Source organism: Orbicella franksi, chromosome 11 (assembly GCF_964199315.1).
Source record: "Orbicella franksi chromosome 11, jaOrbFran1.1, whole genome shotgun sequence".
Lineage (NCBI taxonomy): Eukaryota > Metazoa > Cnidaria > Anthozoa > Scleractinia > Merulinidae > Orbicella > Orbicella franksi.
The window spans coordinates 19,548,324-19,566,115 of record NC_138155.1 but is presented as its reverse complement, the minus strand read 5'-3'; the positions used below and the strand labels follow the sequence as shown (position 1 = coordinate 19,566,115).

General features: G+C 37.6%; 1 protein-coding gene across 1 annotated transcript; it reads left to right on the top strand.

Moving 5' to 3' along the window:
* The first annotated feature begins 11,391 nt into the window (after positions 1-11,391).
* Positions 11,392-14,357, top strand: LOC145503246 (trace amine-associated receptor 9-like). The gene has a single exon (XM_081482737.1). It carries the CDS (start codon positions 12,653-12,655, stop codon positions 13,604-13,606), a length of 954 nt encoding a protein of 317 aa, XP_081338863.1. The 5' UTR covers positions 11,392-12,652; the 3' UTR covers positions 13,607-14,357.
* The last annotated feature ends 3,435 nt before the right edge of the window (positions 14,358-17,792 follow it).

Genomic DNA, 17,792 nt, shown 5'->3' with positions numbered 1-17,792 from the left:
CTATTCGTGGCTTATATAATGTCTCCAAAACACTCCATGCTTTGTTTTTATATTTCAATCCTCTTTAATAGATTGAGCGTAATTCTTGGCGGAGTATCTCTGTCAACGCTAACTGCTATAAGTGTAGACAGACTTCTCGCCTTGTTGTTGGGGCTGAGATACAGATACGTCGTGACACTAAGACGTGTGCAGAGTTATGTTGTTAGTAGTTGTTTTTTCAGCATCGTCACTACATTGACATCCAGTTACGACGCGCGAATAACGCGATAGATCACATGCACAGCGACAATACTACGCATAGTTACCTCGATCTTCTCTTATACAAAAATTTATCTGACGCTTTGACATCATCAAGGTCAAGTGCATTGGCAGGCTCACCAAGGACAACCAAACGGGGGAGGAATGCCACTAAATATAACCCAATACAAAAAGACAGTGTCCAGGTCACTGTGGGTACAGATAACATTATTAGTTGTCTGTTATCTTCCTTATAGCATAACAGCTATTTTTGTCATCAATGGATTACGAACGCAACTTCTTGATTTTGCATGGGAACTAACACTATCTCTGTTTATGCTAAACTCGACCTTAAACCCACTCCTCTACTGCTGGAAGATAAAGGAAATAAGACAAGCAGTCATGGACACGCTCAGACGGTTTTCTTGTTTCTGGACGAAGCCGTCATGTTGAACGTGAAACTCGTGTAACCAAACGACAGATCAGGTTTTGGGTTTTGTGTGTAGGAAAGCAATGACTTGGTTAACCCTATTCAGAACCGGGAGAGGGACCCGAGACCGGCAGGGTAGGACTCCTATATGGAAAGGTCGGGAATGTTCGTCGGAAAATTTGAATTAAACCCTTAAAGGTGACCAGTCTCTGTGTGTTGAAGCTTTATTTTACCCCTAAAAGACCCCAAAAGATACCAGTTTAAATGTAATCGCTCGATTACCAGCCGCTGGTCTAGAAAAAGTCCGCGCTAGTAGACCGAACTTGAGAGACCGATGGAAATCGAGCGTAAAACCCGAAATAAGAGCGGTTTTTGCTATTATTTCTTCGAATGCACCCCAAAAGATACTTTAACACCTAAAATAGTAGTGTTTCGTCATGAACACCCTAATCTTTGATTTACACCCCTAAGCGAGACGACGGAAATACCTTCATATGAGAATCCCCCTCCACCGGGGCTTGTGCTTCCACGGTAAAGGTATTTTAGCAGGTATTTTTTCCGACTTTTGGAATTTTCTTGAATCAAAACCTCGAGACAAGTGAAAAAAAAAAAAAAAAAAAAAAGCGATAAAAGCGAACGACGTTTCGGAGTCGTCATGTCACCATTTTTAAGTTTAGAAAGATAAGAAATAAACTGTCACAAAAAAGATTAACATAATAAATAATTAATTAAGATGCAATGTCACGCAAATAGTTTTGCCCTAATTGAGTCTGATTGGAATAATTGCTTTATTAAAAACGCCCCCAAAATATAGAAAACTGAAATAAAATTAAAATAAATACGCTCCAAAATTAGGCGTATGCCTCAACGTATGTGTAGAGCATGGTATAACGGCTCTTATACCATTGTAGCTAAGTCAATGAAAACCGTCGTGAATTCCATTATCCAATGATCCAGATTTTAATAAACAAGTATACATAATTGTAATAGCCCTTTTCACGGTTAGTTTTTCTCATTTGCATTACAATGTAATCCAACGTAGATGCGAGGCAATTTCCGGCTATTTTGTAGTTTTAACTCGAAATTGCCTCGCGTCTACGTTAGATTACATTGTAATGCAAATGAGAAAAACTAACCGTGAAAAGGGCTATTGAACAGTAAAGAAAACTCAGCTAGGAATGGAAGGTCCCGGCATTAGCTGTAAAGTCGCCAATTTTATTATCCTTCTTTGTCAAATAATGTAAAAATGTATGGATGCAAGTAACAAACAGCTTGCGAGTGTCTTTAATTCTTTTGGTCCGGGACACCTAACGAAAGAAAGCAAATCATTCACCAGAAACGTATTTACTACTCAACCTACATACTGCATAAAAGTATCGGGGTCGTCCTCCGTGAGCCAGCCATTGCGTGCGGAGCTAAGGGTACTAAAAAAGTTAAAGATAGCGAATCTGACTTCAATCTGAAATAAAAACGATTTTTTTTTTTATAAATAATTGCGAAGCCTTCAGTTTGTGACAAAGATAAAATATATGAGATTTTGTTCAATGTTGGAACAAGGTCGGAAGTTTCAACTTTTGTTAATTGAACCTTAATTAATTTTACCATGTTTACATGGTGTGATTCAGAATAACTTTGATTGATCTCAGGATGACGTTTCACTATTTAGTTTCCCGGCAGCTGATTGCTGCGAAAAGTGCTTTCCTATCTATATTCCCCTTGACTGCGAGTGATGCTTTCTCAGATGATTTCAGGACAAGAGTTTAAATCAAGCAACCAGAGCCCACAACCAGGCATGTGTAGTTGTGTAAGATTATTTTTGTTTTAAACCGTGCTGTACGAACTTGGTTAATCAAGTGGGAAAATGTTCGAGAAAGGTGGGTAGTTCATATTTAAAATTTGCTCTCCGATTAGAAAATTCAGCAGCGTATTTTACAGTAACGCCCAAATCTAATATACGAGTTTGCTTGTACGCCCAGAAGAAATGACTGTCATCAATTTCTTACCTTAGTCGTTCTCACTTCAACTGCTACCATAAAATACTTACGTTTTGACAAGTGGGTGGTTAATTGCAGGAAAAAAATTAAAACCCACAGGCCATAAACAAGAAATGTAGATGTCCTGTGCTTGTTTCTAAATTTAAAAGTGCTTTAAAATCTATTTAATTTATTTCTAATTTGAACTAACATTTTGCCACAATCCCAGATTTCTCATTGGAAGATAATGTAAATGAGGTCATCGTACACCTTAGGAAAAAAATATTTACAACTTACAACTTTTACGTCCAAGATAATAGCACTTTACACTCTATACAATGAAATCAAATTTAAATTTACTGTTTATTTTGTTTTTCTTTATTTCAAGTTGATTTCATTTTCTAATGTTTACACTTTGTCTGATATACATGCTAGGTTGTTCGATCTGGTGGAATCGTATTTTACTTATCTGACGAAATTTCCCGGCAGCTGTCTGCTACAAGAAACCATTTCTTATCCTTAATTGCAAAATAGATCTTCGTTTTGACTGCGACTCGTACTGTCTATGATGAGTTTTCCAAACGCATCTTCCCCAAAATCTGATCACTGCCGAAAAATATTGATGCCAAAGGGCAGGTATGTCAAATACGTGACGTCATACTAGGGGCCAAATGAACATTGATCGTCATTGTCCCATGTCTCTCTCAGTTATTTAGATGCTAGACAATAGGGCAATACGGGTTGTTTGTAGCCAATGGCAAAGTAAAATGGGGAAAGAATCACCACAATGCGTCTCTGTTGAGTCAAAGCTGGAAAGAAGCAGTTTCATTTATTGCTTGCTGTTCTTCGCAAACACATTAACCCTTTTCCGCCCAAGATCTCATACATTGACGCTGAGTTGTTGGAAGTAACATGTCGTATCTGCCGCTCAGTAAGCCCCGCATAGCTATCTACGGCTCTATGTTTCAGCTTTTTATATCCCGCCGACTTAGTTTCTTTGAATGTTTTACCAGCAATTCTAGATACATCGGACGTTTTCACAACTTTCTTTCCATTAAAGTATAAGGTAGGACTCTCTTCAGGACCAAGAGCAAAGAGGAACATCTGTTCTGCGGCATTTTGTAATAACTACGCATTTTGTAATACCTTACGCATTTTGTAATAAAAGTTGCAGCATTTTGTAATTACCTGCAGTATTTTGTATTAAATGCAAACGACGCATTTTGTAATAAATGTTGCAGCATTTTGTAATGAACGTCAGTCTACGCAATTTGTAATAACGAGGTGACGCAAATTGTAACACGATAATTTCACCAAGCATACAGATTGGCTGGATTCCCTTCAACACTGGCTTAATATAGTTTGTCAAGTGCTCTTTTTTAGCAGATATTGGGAGCTAAACAACCCACATACTTCTATGTAAATCTATATTTTCAATAAGCATGTGGCATAATTTTAGTCTGAGAGGTGTATAAATTTTGGAAAATAAAATTTTCAATTCCTTAAAAATTTCCTAAATCTTCATAACGGAGAATGGAATACCACCAGGTGAAATAGTTCCACCCATTGTCACGCAAATGTTGACGTTTTATTACTTTCTTTTTCGTGAACCTAACTTGATTCCAAGACTCGGACAAAAGTGAGAAAAAAGAACTTATTCAAAAAATCGCGTGCATCTACTGTACAAATACCCATGCAGATACTGTACTCATATTCAGTTTAAAAAATCCTGCAATAATATAATAACTGATTTTCCATCAGGTTGGTGTTGAAGGGAATCCAGCCAATCTGTATGCTTGGTGAAATTATCGTGTGAAGAGACTCATTACAATTTGCGTCACCACGTTATTACAAATTGCGTAGACTGACGTTTATTACAAAATGCTGCAGCTCTTATTACAAAATGCGTCGTTTGCATTTAATACAAAATACTGCAGGTAATTACAAAATGCTGCAAGTTTTATTACAAAATGCGTAAAGTATTACAAAATGCGTAGTTATTACAAAATGCCGCAGAACAAGGTCTCTCCTTCTCCAGAAACGCACGACAGCACTCTTCTGTAACCGTGTCCGTTGATTCACCGGGACGTTAAACTTTCCCTGGACAAGCAGTAGTAAAGTTTCGTAGGTTTCATCATCCATCGTGTGCATAAAAGCTTCTTGCGCTCTTTTTTGCTTTTCTTCAGCTTGAACTAACTAGAAACTACAGCAAAGCCAGAGGAGATAAACGCCATATAAAATCATTTTGAGCAGTCTCCTATGAGGAATGCCAGGAGTTACGCGTGATCGATTCCGCCATTTCATGCAGTGACAGGGTTTCCGCAGCAGGGGTGCCGGTAACGCACTCTCCACATAGCCTTTTTTATTAAAAAAGGATGGTGAACTTCTTGAATGGTACCAAATCGTTCAAAAAAAAACCTTTTTAGAATTGATCGATTTTTTAGATTAGTTCTTTTTTTTTTTTTCAATTATGTCCGAGTCTTGGAATCAAGTTAGGTTCACGAAAAAGAAAGTAATAAATCGTCAACATTTGCGTGACAATGGGTAGAACTATTTTACCTGGTGGTATTCCATTCTCCATTATGAAGATTTAGGAAATTTTTAAGGAATTAAGAATTTTATTTTGGAAAATTTATACATCTCTCGGGCTAAAATTATGCCACATGTTCATTGAAAATATAGATTTACATAGAAGTATGTGGGTCGTTTAGCTCCCGATAACTGCTAAAAAAGAGCATTTGACAAACTGTATTAAGCCAGTGTCGAAGGGAATCCAGCCAATCTGTATGCTTCGTGAAATTATCGTGTGAAGAGACTTATTACAATTTGCGTCACCACGTTATTACAAATTGCGTAGACTAACGTTCATTACAAAATGCTGCAACTCTTATTACAAAATGCGTCGTTTGCATTTAATACAAAATACTGCAGGTAATCACAAAATGCTGCAGCTTTTATTACAAAATGCGTCATGTATTACAAAATGCGTAGTTACTACAAAATGCCGCAGAACAAAACATTTTTTAGTGAAAATTTTGGGGTTAAAGAGTTTAAGAAAAGCACATTTTTTTTTCCCCAAAACTTTCTTTATTTCCCCATGATTCTTTCCGGTTGACCTATCTAAGTCTCTAACGAGCAAAATTTGGGCCGATAAACGATCCTATGCATTTTTGCTTAAGTTCATGTTTTAAAGTGCTTTAAAGGAACACCCGTTGGTATTAGTTTTTTTTTTTTTTTTTTTTTTTTTTTTCCCCACAAGGTTTGCTATTCACGACAAAAGCAATTGCTCAACATGTCACTTTTTTCTTCTCATCAGAAAAACAACTGAACCTGCCTTACAATCTCCTGTACGAGAAGCAGACCTGCGGCAACCTCTACCTACAAGTCCTACGTAACACTGTCGCGCCAATCTCGTACCAAGGCCTTTTCCCGCTCTGCAAAAATGTTTTTGGTTTACATATAATATTGACAAGGGAGGCAACTCTTTGCCCAAACGTTTTCAACACAGTCCGAATATTCGCTCGAATTTCTAAATTTCGTTGCTTCCACGAAACCAAACAAAAACAAAACGAAGTCGAAAGATTTTTCTACAACTTGGCCGAATTTGTTTTCGAATGCTTTTACGACAGTCGGAGAATTTTAGCGTCTTTTGCAAAGGTTTTTCTCAACTCGCTTTTCGCAACATGATCGTACCATTGAACCGGTATCAATCAGGTCATCCAGCGCGCGTTCAAGCTCTCCTCCATCTTCCACACGTGTTTTTTGACACAACAAATCTTTACAAAATCCCTCTCCAGCTCTCAGTTTTAATTTAATCGCGGAACCTCGTTAAAACGCTTCAGGTATTTAACCGCGGGTTTGTCGCGTCAGAAATGACAACAGTAGACAAAGGTAAATTGTATATTTTTTTCATTCCTTTAAAACATCTCTTCCCACTCAACAAAATCGTGTGCTCCCTGTGATATAACATCATTATCTCATGTTTCTTATCTAAGAGAAAAAATTTCCATACGTACTTGAAACAACTGTCAATACATATTCTTCAATTTACAGGGGCGAGAAGATAGATTTTGAGGGATTCAATTTCCTCACAGGTCGTAGACGATCAAAAAACGCCGATGTGAACAAGGTCCAGTCCTAAATTATATTAACTTCTGGTAATAAAGAGAATGACTATCTACACAACGGGAATTCCCCTTTAAAACATAAACTAAAGCGAGTCGAACTTAAAGGTCTTCCTCTGCATCATTAGAAAAATCCATGACCTTTGTAGGTCCGATTATCAGCCGCTGTTCGAGCCCGCGCTGTTCCTTTCGAACTCCTCTCGTAAATCGACCCCGTGATCTTTGCCCCGTTAGACTTTCTCAAAGTCCTTTCCAATAATTTTGCCCTGGCCTGTTGGTTTCGCCGTTGGAAAAGACTTTACCCACTTGCATTGCGCCAAATTTTACCGGTGGATTTTTCCCCCGGTGACGTAAATACACATTAACCAATGAACAAAGAAGTACTGACTATCCGTCATCACGTCGCGCGCGATCAACGGCACAACTCGCAGAGCAAATGTCTGCTGAGTTCAAGTACAATAAAACTATTTTTTATTTAGCTTTTGTTCTCGAATATACTTAAGGATGTGAATTTTATGGAAGCAATTGAATATGGTCTTTCCAAGTTAATTTCAAGTCTTTGAAAGAAGGACAGGGAAAAGCAGTGGAAGGCTATTTATCTGACTATTCCGTGTTTGTTTACTTACGGGCGCGATCTGAGCTCCTGCGTGATCCGGATTGTTTGAGAGAATTCAGTTTGGACCTTTGAAGAAGAACAGAGCCGTTCCTGCAGTTTGTGTAATTGTTGTACTTTAAGTTGATTTAATGAATGACCAAGTTTCTTCTCTACAAAGAAATGCCATCGCAGCAAATTTGCATCGGCCGTTTTACCGACTTTACCGCGGTGTAAGCAGTCGTCGATCGATGAAGCACATTTTGGGAACAGCGCTTTTATTTTTTTTCGTTCGTTGCGACTTCGATTGTCAACGTTATTTGATCACGAGAGCTTTACAGAATTAAAGTTCTACCCGGCTAATTCCGTCTTCTTTAGTTAATTCGGATTCTTGTCGGTGCAAACTAGATCTACATAAGTTTATAGCATTTGTCAGGCAGCTCTCTGGTCGACCGCTGGTTAATCTAGACTAAAATAAATAGTTCCCAATCGGTTTAAACACGGTTTTGTCTTTTCAGGAGGCGTTGCTCAAAGGAACAGCTTTCGCCGTTTGTCTGCTGGCTACATACTGCACTGTACATAAATAAATTCATTTGAGTTAGGGAACAGTACTCGTAAACGTTTTGATGGAAATCATTTTCTGCTTTCGCGACGATCGCGCGCAGAGCACATGAAAAGTGAGAAATGTCATTCAAGTTTTTCGCGCCAAAAATTTACGCTCTGATTCCCATTCCTGCAAGTGAAACTAGTCGACCTCTCGCGACTTACGTCGTTCGCCTTCGCCCTCGCGACTTCGTCGCTCGAATTCGCTCGAGGGAGATAAATAACACAAGGATTAAGGAAAGGTTGACTTGTGGCAAGTCTAGTGAAACGCCTATCATTGGCTGAGGAGTATAAAATCATTCTACATTTTAACACTATATATTAAATAATTTCCAGTTAACGTTCTTCACACAACGAAATTTAGCGATAGGGTTCATAAAGATATTCATGTATGAAGGTCGCCATATATATATTTAATTAATTTAAAACATCGTAAAGGAGAAACTCATAGAACGCTACCATCAATTTATTAACTTTCATCGAAAACAATTTGTGTGTCATCATTGTCATGATAAGGAAATAGAAGTTTTACATTTGAAAACTCATGTGACAAAAGAGACTGTACTGGTGAAAAAAAGAAAGAAAATGCAGAGAAGCTGTTACCTAATTATGAAGGGTCCATATGCACTAAAATATTAGTCTTTAATGTCATTTTCATCGCACCAGAATCAATTGCAAGTGGACTAGACTCAAAGATTATAGGATTCTTTTTTATTTTTTATTTTTAGATAAAACAGGAGAGGATTGAACTGTAAAATTAAATCAGTTACAGTCTAATGGCGAATGCCATGGCAAATTAAACCATATCACTTTATATCGAAAGATTTATTGACAAAGTCTTAATTGTTTTAACTTTATTTTACTTTTAATTTACCCGTGTTTACATGTAGTTAGCTTGAATAATAACATTGATTGATTGAAGCTGGAAAAATTTTGCTGGTGACATAATGTTTTCCGGCGGCTGACAAATTTTCAACCTTGTTCAGCTGCAAAAGAAATCCTCTCGTTACTCCAGCATATTCTCTGCGAAACAAATTTATCAGAAAACCAAATTATGGAATTGACGCCAAAAAACAGGTGTGGTAGCTATGATATTTTTTTCCCCCAAAAAAACTTACATAAGCTTCGAATGTCGGTCTCTCTTCGTATATTTCATTGTAGTTGAAATAAGTCATAGAACACAATTTTCTTGGGAAAGGGAAAGAGTTTTTCGTTATAAACCAAATCAAAATTCGAAACAAAACTTCAACCTTTGATGTACATAATTTTGAGGTTTGCTAAGAGATTTGCCTGCACTGGTTTACTTCCAAATTTCCTCACAAACTGTTACCTTTTTTACTGTTAGGGACAAAGAGGAACCAGGGTTAACTTAGTGGAGCAGAAGATGACATGCATAGAATAAAAAAGGTCGCCTTGGCTAGGAAAAACAAAAGATGGTAAACTTTACTGAAGATCGAAACCACACGACCATTCAAGCGTTATTTTGCGCGCCACACTTCAATGGAACATATTCAAAGATAATTGTTTCAACTTTTAATGCTTTGCTAGCCTTAACTGCATTTTTGGGAAATGTTCTGGCTGCTGTTGCTCTTCCAAAGGCATCGTGCCTTCACTCGCCATCAAAACTTCTGTTAGGTTGCCCGGCGACCACTGGTCTCTGTGTGGGTCTTATTACACAACCCATCTGCGTTAATTTTTTATTTTCCCCAGAAAATTCCAGACACTGTTACCACACCGTAATCCTTAGTAATGTCATGTGTGCAATATTTTGTGGATTGCCTTTGCTAACATTGACTGCGATTAGTCTGGACAGACTTCTCGCCCTGATGTTGGGACTAAGATACAGACAAGTCGTAACTTTGAGGCAAATATGGACTCTCGGTATCTTTTGGCTTTCTAGCACTGCCCTTGCAATAGCACCACTTTTTGACGACCTTGCAGCTATATTTATCATGCAGCTATATTTATCATGATCTAGGCTGGTCTTAGCTCTCGGTTTGTGGGGGCGAACGAAATCTCCTCGCCTTTTTATCCATTCGTTCTTCGCGCCGGATTCAAACCGCACGCCTGAACCTTCACTTCAAACCCCACGCCTGAGATTATACATCATATTAAGTGTCTTTGCCTCATGTTCCAAATGCTCAGCTTCCTTTTTGATTTTCCAACACTCCCTATGCACATCGTAATGAGCTTTACATGTTTTCCAGAAGGCTGCCCTAGATTAGTATTAACTGCAATGCCCACACAACGGTCTATAGTTTGTTTTCTCAAACGGAAAGACTTATTTGAACGTAATACGTAACAAAGAAGAGACTTGATGTAACAAGCTTCTATTGAAATTTCTTTGCTTTAGCTCTTGGCAATTGCATACTGTCCAGGAGAAAAAAACACAATCACAAGCTTGGCGGTACACTGGCGGCGATTTCTGTCGGTTTTATTAGAGCGATTTCAGCGTGACATCCTCATGTGTTGGGCTTTCTTCTTCCAGTTCAAAAGCGTTAACTGCGGTAGCTGTGTAGTAGTCTCTTGCTTCGTGACCAGGTCAGTGATCCTCTTCCGTCTGCAAAATGGAAGATCAGTTTGTCGCCATCTCGGAAATAGGTCAGCTTCAGAGAAGCGACAGAAGCGCGGGACAACGAACAGCGATTGATGTTTGAGGTTCTTCCTTCCAAATATTAATAACGCACCGAAACTACAGTAGCTAAACTTCGTCAAATCCATTTCATTCCACTAGGACATGTAAGAACGAGCAGGGAAAGACCAAGGTAGAACAAGGCTTTCGATTTTATCAAACTTGTTTTAGAGATACTGATATTTAAATAAGGTCTCAGTTTTAACCAATTGTCTGTTACACTCATTTCATTATCGACATTAGTCAAATAGGAATTTTACTCCAGCAAAATTTTACACTTGTTTTCAAAATTGATATTACATGAGAAGACCAAGATTTCGAATGAACTGTTCAGTGATGATTTTCATTCAGTTTAAATCTTTCTGGTGGACTCTAATTACTTATCAGCAGAGCAGATCGCGGACTTTTAGCGGACGTTTCTGGATTCGGAGTCGATATTACGGAAATTCTCCTTCCAGAATTTTATCTGAATTATTGCAAGAACCCAGTAGGAATTTCAAGAGGTTGTTATTCTCGGGAGCGAGGGAAAAATCAAACAAAACAGTGTGTTCGTGTTCATTTCAGTTCGTGTGTTCTGCTTAACGCACGAGTCATAAATTTTGTCATAGTATTCCCAGAAGACAGACGGAAAATACAGAACATGCTTGATATCAATGTTATCGTCGTTCACTCCTGTTGTCACCACCAAAATATTGTTTGACAAATTCATATTTCATATTACGTTGAAATTGTATAGCAAAACTTTTTTTTTTATTGAACGTCAATTTCCAGAACAATCAAATTTAATTAAAATCTAAGTTCAAAATTCAAAAAGACAGTTGATTTCAAAGACTTATTGAACAAAATATAGGGTTAATCGAATTTTAGCATCAAATGAAAAACTGCATGTTTGACGCTTTATTCAAACCTTTTACACACAGCTAGCCAAGGCATTTGATCTTTTATGTTCTTTGAATCAACATACGGGACAGCCAGATGCTGCTCAGTTTTGAGACAAACTGTTTGCATTTTTTTAATTTTAATTTCACCATGTTTACATTTATTGATCTCGAGCATGATGTTTACTTTTGTTCACACTCGACAGATGTTTTTGACAGCTGTATGAACTTTCAATCTTTCTCAGCTACGAAATAGATTTTACTTGTAATTATGCGACATAGGTCTGTGGGGCATAAATTAATATTCAGATGATTAGGAAACGAAAATTCAGGTAAGATGAGGATCGACGCGAAAACGCAGCCGTGGCAATTTTGTAAGGTAACTTTGCAAAGAGGCTATATACGACCTTCAATTGTCATTCCCCACACATTTATTCACATATAATAGTAAAACATCATGAATTATATTGTTTGTAGCGAATGGTAAGAAAGAAGATATACTCTTGTTCGGTGTAAGTTTATATGCATTTGACCGTCGAATCAAACTTCCACATAAAAACTTTGGAGTTGCATTTTATTTAATGATTCCGGGAAAAGGAATTTCATATATAAAGGCCTGCCAGTACTGGTTTGTGTAAATTGGCCATTTCCGAGTTGGCTTTTGCCTCTGTGTCAAAACGAGTTTCCGTGCTAAACCATTAATATACATTAAAATGTGTTCCGCCTACAGGTTCATTTTCATGTAAATTAAACTCCTTTCCATATGAAAGGTTTTGAACGAAGAACCGTTTTGAAACCGAGGAACAATGTAGCTCAGAAATAGCCTATTCACACGTCTTGCTAGTAGAGCTACACTGGCGATGAAAAATAATATCATGGTCACAGACGAGGCTGTTATATTGAATCTGATATGAGACTATGGGTGTGTCTGCGGTGGCAATTAATCCCTTTGCGTGTGACACCCACAGATGGAACATTAGGTTTTATTTTCATACGTGTACTATAAGCAATTTCCTTACAAACTGATATTTTTCAACCATCAGAAACGATTACTGAACAAGTACTTGTGATCATCAGTTGAAGCCTTAAAAGAACATTCTATCATGTTGAACATGCTTTGCTAAGTGCTGAACTGCACAGAAGACGAAGAGATGACGACGTAAATTAACGATTCTAACGACAGATGGAAAAGAACACGAAAATGGCCAACTTTACTGATTATGGGAGCCACACTAGAATTCAGGATTTAAACTGCACGACAGGTCTTTATGGAACACATCAAAAGATAGTCATTTCAGCAATAAATGGCTTTCTATCTATGACTGCATTTTTGGGCAATATTCTGATGATTATTGCTTTTCAAAAGGTGCGGTCCTTTCATCCGCCATCAAGACTTCTCTTAACCTGTCTTGCAGTCACCGACCTCTGCGTTGGCCTAATTGCCCAGCCTTTCTACGCTAGCTGTCTAATGTCCCAAGAGCATTCCAAACATTGTTATTATTCTGCAGGCCTAAGTAATGTAATAGCCGTGACTTTTTGCGGAGTATCTTTGTTAACACTGACTGGAATAAGTGTGGACAGACTTCTTGCTCTGTTGTTGGGCTTAAGATACAGGCAGGTGGTAACTTTGAGGCGAGTGAGGCTCCTGGTTGTCATTGTTTGGCTTAGTAGCTTTGCTCTTGCAATAATACTAGTTTTTTACCACGATATCGCTATACGTATCATTTACATAAGTATGTTATTATGCATAGTTACCTCAACGTTCTGTTACATCAAAATATACGTTACAATAAGTCATCATCGAGCAAGAGTACAAGAAGAAGCTCACCAACAACCAAACGGAGGAGGACCTTCAATGAATATAGCGCGGTATAGAAAGACAGTGTCCAGTGCATTGTGGGTCCAAATGACATTACTGGCTTGTTATATTCCATATGGTATCGTATCTATATTTGATCATACAGGATTACGTTCACCGATTTTTGACCTCGCCTGGGATTCGACATTGGCTCTGCTTTTCTTGAATTCAACTCTTAACCCATTTCTGTATTACTGGAAGATAAGGCATTTAAGACAAGCAGTAATGGGAACGGTCAGACGCTTGTGCTGTTCCTTGACCGAATCATGTGTCCAATGAAAGCAAGATATCCATCAAAACTGAGGAATACTCGCCTCCCAGCCTTCTTCAAATAACTAAAAATTTGCTTGCACTGAATATACAAGCATATGTAATTGTAATTTGTCAGAAGATTTGGAAAAGATGAAAGTTACCAATTTCATTAACCTTTTTGGTTAGAAAAGTTTATGGATGGGTGGATGGGGCATGGGTGGATGGATGGATGGATGGATGGATGGATGGATGGATGGAAGCTACAATCAATTTTCGTGTGTCTTAACTCTTTTAGTCGGGACACCTAACTAATGACAGCAAGTCATTCACCAGAAATGTATTCACTACTCGACCTACATACCGTATAAAAGTATCGGGGTAATCCTCGTGTGGACCATTGCGTGTGTTGCAAGGGTGCTAAAACTAGTAAAAGATTGATAACAAATTACAGGAAGTAACGCAACAAAAGCAATATTTTTATAAGTAATTGCAAAACCGTAAATAATTAGGAGAACTAACATTAGGTAAACTGTACTAACAATATTTATTGTTTTTATTGGTTTAGACTTCATATGACGTCACAAGACATCATGAAGTTCGCCATCTTTAATTTCGCAATATTCAGACTTTTAAGATAAATTCAACTTTTAATAAAGTTTATAACTGATGAATTCATTTGTTACCATTTTAAACTAGCATTACGGAAAGAAGCTAGCTATGTAGAACAATCGTTCCCTCTTTAAACTCTCAGTTTTTTTCATACTATATTAATTCAACTCTGAATCCATTTCTGTATTGTTAGAAAGTGAGAGAAGTTAAGCAAGCGATGAAGACTTAAAAGGTGAAAGCTGAATTAGCTCTCAAATTAGCTCTCAAATTAATTGTCCCAAACGCCCAACCACTTACATATGTACATCGGATGTTTTTTTTTTTTTTTTTTTTTTTTAATTTTGTCAAGATGATTGTTCTGGGCACCTGCCCAGAAAATTTCATGATAACCGACTTCTAGATAAAAGAGTTATTAAACGACAAGTAAGGTTTGGTTTAGGGGTTGATATCAGTTAAGACAGAATCAATGTTCTAAAGTTGAAAAAAAAAGCGCAATACACCTTTTTTTTTTCTGTCTTGTTTTCTATCCTGTCAAATTGAATAGCTATTGTTCTTTTGACAGGTCAAAACTGCACTTTGGAAAAAGTAAAACATCTAAAATAGTCGGCCATGTTGAACGACTTCACTGCCCACCCGCCAAGCTGTTTTCCTTTTTTTCGTCGCGGTGTTTTCTAAAAGAAATAGAAAACATGTTCGCCGTGTTTCTATCGAGTTATAGAAACACTCGTGAAAGTTTGGGAGAACTAGAAAAAGCTGCGGAAACACTCGCCTACGGCTCGTGTTCCCACACCATTTCTCGTTCGATTCTCACAAACTTCCACTTGTATTTCTATAACTCAATAGAAACACGGTACATGTTTTCTATTTCTTAAATGTTAACATCATCTTGTAAACGACATAAAAGGCTATCCATTAAAAGTAAAACCTTTTCAAAAGAGCGCAACGGTACGAAAACTGTAAGGGGAGGGGTAGGGAATCCAACCAACCCCTTGTACAATGGAAGTGCAGCAACAAAAGCACTTGAATGAAACACAAATCGAATATGATTTCATACTACATGTACAATGTAAGTTTGAATCAGACGTCAAATTAAGCAAATAGAAATTTGCTCCGCTTATTGTCCAGCTCTTTTCACTTTCAGTTTAATTTTAATATCACCATGTTTACATAGTGTGATCAATGACATTTACTTATCTCAGGATGACGTTTTACTATTTGGCAGAGTTTTCCGGCAGCGGATTGCTGCGAAAAGTAATTTACTATTAGCTTGACGACGACGAATCCTTTTTCAGCTGATTTCATGACACGGTTTTTGTTAATCAAGTTTAGTGCCCAAAACCAGGCGTGGTAGTTGTGTGAGGTTATATTTTCAAACTGGGCTGTATATGAACTTGATTAAAAACATGCGAAAAATGCTCGAGAACAAGGCGAAACAGAAAGGTGGGTAGTTATAGTGTAATTTGCTTACTGATCACGATTCGGAATTCGGCACCATTTTTTACAGTAAGCGCCCAAGCCCGGAAGCATATAATATGAAAGATTGCTTTTAAATCCAAAAGAAATGACTGAAATCAATTTATTAACTTTGTCGTTCTCACCACAACCGCTGCAATCAAACACATACGTTTTGGGACGTGCGTATTTAGTTACAGAAAAAAAAATGAAACCCACAGGGAATAAACAAGAAATGTCGATATCCTGTACTTGATTTTGAATTTAAAAGAGCCTTAAAACCGATTTAATTTATTTTTAACTTGAAGTAATCATTTCTTGTCACAATCCCATATTTCTGATTGAAAGATAATACATGAAGATATCATTCCCCTTAGCTTTAAAAACAATTTATTGTTAATTTAAATTTTATTGCATTTAAGACGTTTGTACTTTGTTAGGTTGATCGATCTGGTGGAATCGTACTTTACGTATTTAATTAGATGGCGTTTTTCGGCAGCTGTCTGCTACAAGAAAACATTTCTTACCCTTAATTGCAGAATAAATCTTCGTCTCGACTGCAACTCGTGCTATTTGTGATGACCTTTCCGTCAAAAAATCGACGCCGAAAAAGGTTAAATGCCAAAAAGCAGGTGTCTGAAATACACGATCTCACACGTCTGGGGCCATATGAGCTTCGATTGCTGTTGTCTTTATCAGATATTTGGATGTTTCTAAAAAGTAAGGCATTACTTGTTGTTTGTAGTCAGTGGTGCAAAGGTAAAATGGCGCCGGTAAGAATGACAAAGCAGTTTATGATTTATTTCTTAGTGTTGTTGGGCAAAACAAATTAAGGTCATCATTTCTTGGGATTATCTGTTTACTTAAGGTTTGTTTTTCAGAACAAAATCAATTCCTTACCTTTTACTACTTTTTTCCCATCAGAAAAAGGACTGGACCTATGTTACGATCCCTGGATAAGGGAACAGGCGAGTGTTGAAAAAGGAAGTCTTCTTGGCAAGCCATGAACCCAAAAACACTCCTGGGATAACAAACTAAAGCAACATTTAGACCTCTACTAACCAGCTGGAAAGGACATAAACATGGCGAACTTAACAGAAGATAGAAACCGCACAGAGACCCAAAGCCTATTTTGCACGACCGGTTCTTATGCAGCACATCAAAAACTACTTATTTCAGCAGAGTCAGTTCCGGAGTGAAATTTCTTATTCTGAGCAATCTTTCTGGGAGAGAATTTAGCATAAATGTACAGAAACTCTTAAGGTTGGTGCTTGAGGCTATTCCAAGACCCCCAGCAGAGAACATCAATGTTTCCAAAAGCCCATTTTATCAACAAACAGAACTACTCTGCTAGACATTTCGGAAAGAACTGCTTATATTTCATCATATCAAGTGCATAAAAGTGATGTTAAGTGTCACATCACACCTTTTGTGGTCATGACGTTACAAAACACCTTTTTGTGAATAAGTTAGCTTGCAAAAGAACTTTTACACCAATTTGCTGTCGACGTGTTGCCTAGGTAAAACAAATGTCGATAAATTGACAATGTCCAATCAGACTCAATCCTGGCAAAACTGTTTGCGTGACATTGCATGTTAATTAAGTATTTATTATATTAAACTTTTTCTGACAGTTTATTTCTTATCTTTTTGAACTTGGAAATAGTGTCATGTCGAAACGTCCTTCGCTTTTATCGCTCGTTTTTACTTGCTTCGAGTTTTTGTTTCAAGAAAATTGCAAAATTGGGAAAAAATGCCCGCTAAAATACCACTACCATGGAAACATAAGTCTCGGGTCACTGTGGAGATGGACTCTCACTTGGAAAGGTCGGGGATGCTCTTCGTGTCGATCAGGTGTATAAATAAAGGATTCTCGTCTCAGTTAGGGTGTTCAATACGTAACGCCACTAGTTTTAGCTGTTAAAGTATGTTTTAGGGCGCAGTCGAAAAAATAATAGCAAAAACACTTTATCTCGGGTTTTAGGCTGATTTCCATCGGTCTCTCAAGTTCGGTCTACTAGCGCGGACTTTTTTCCAGACCAGCGGCTGGTAATCGAGCTATTACGTTTAAACTGGTATCTTTTGGGGTCTTTTAGGGGTCAAATAAAGCTTCAACACACAGAGATTGGCCACCTTTAAGGGTTTAATTCAA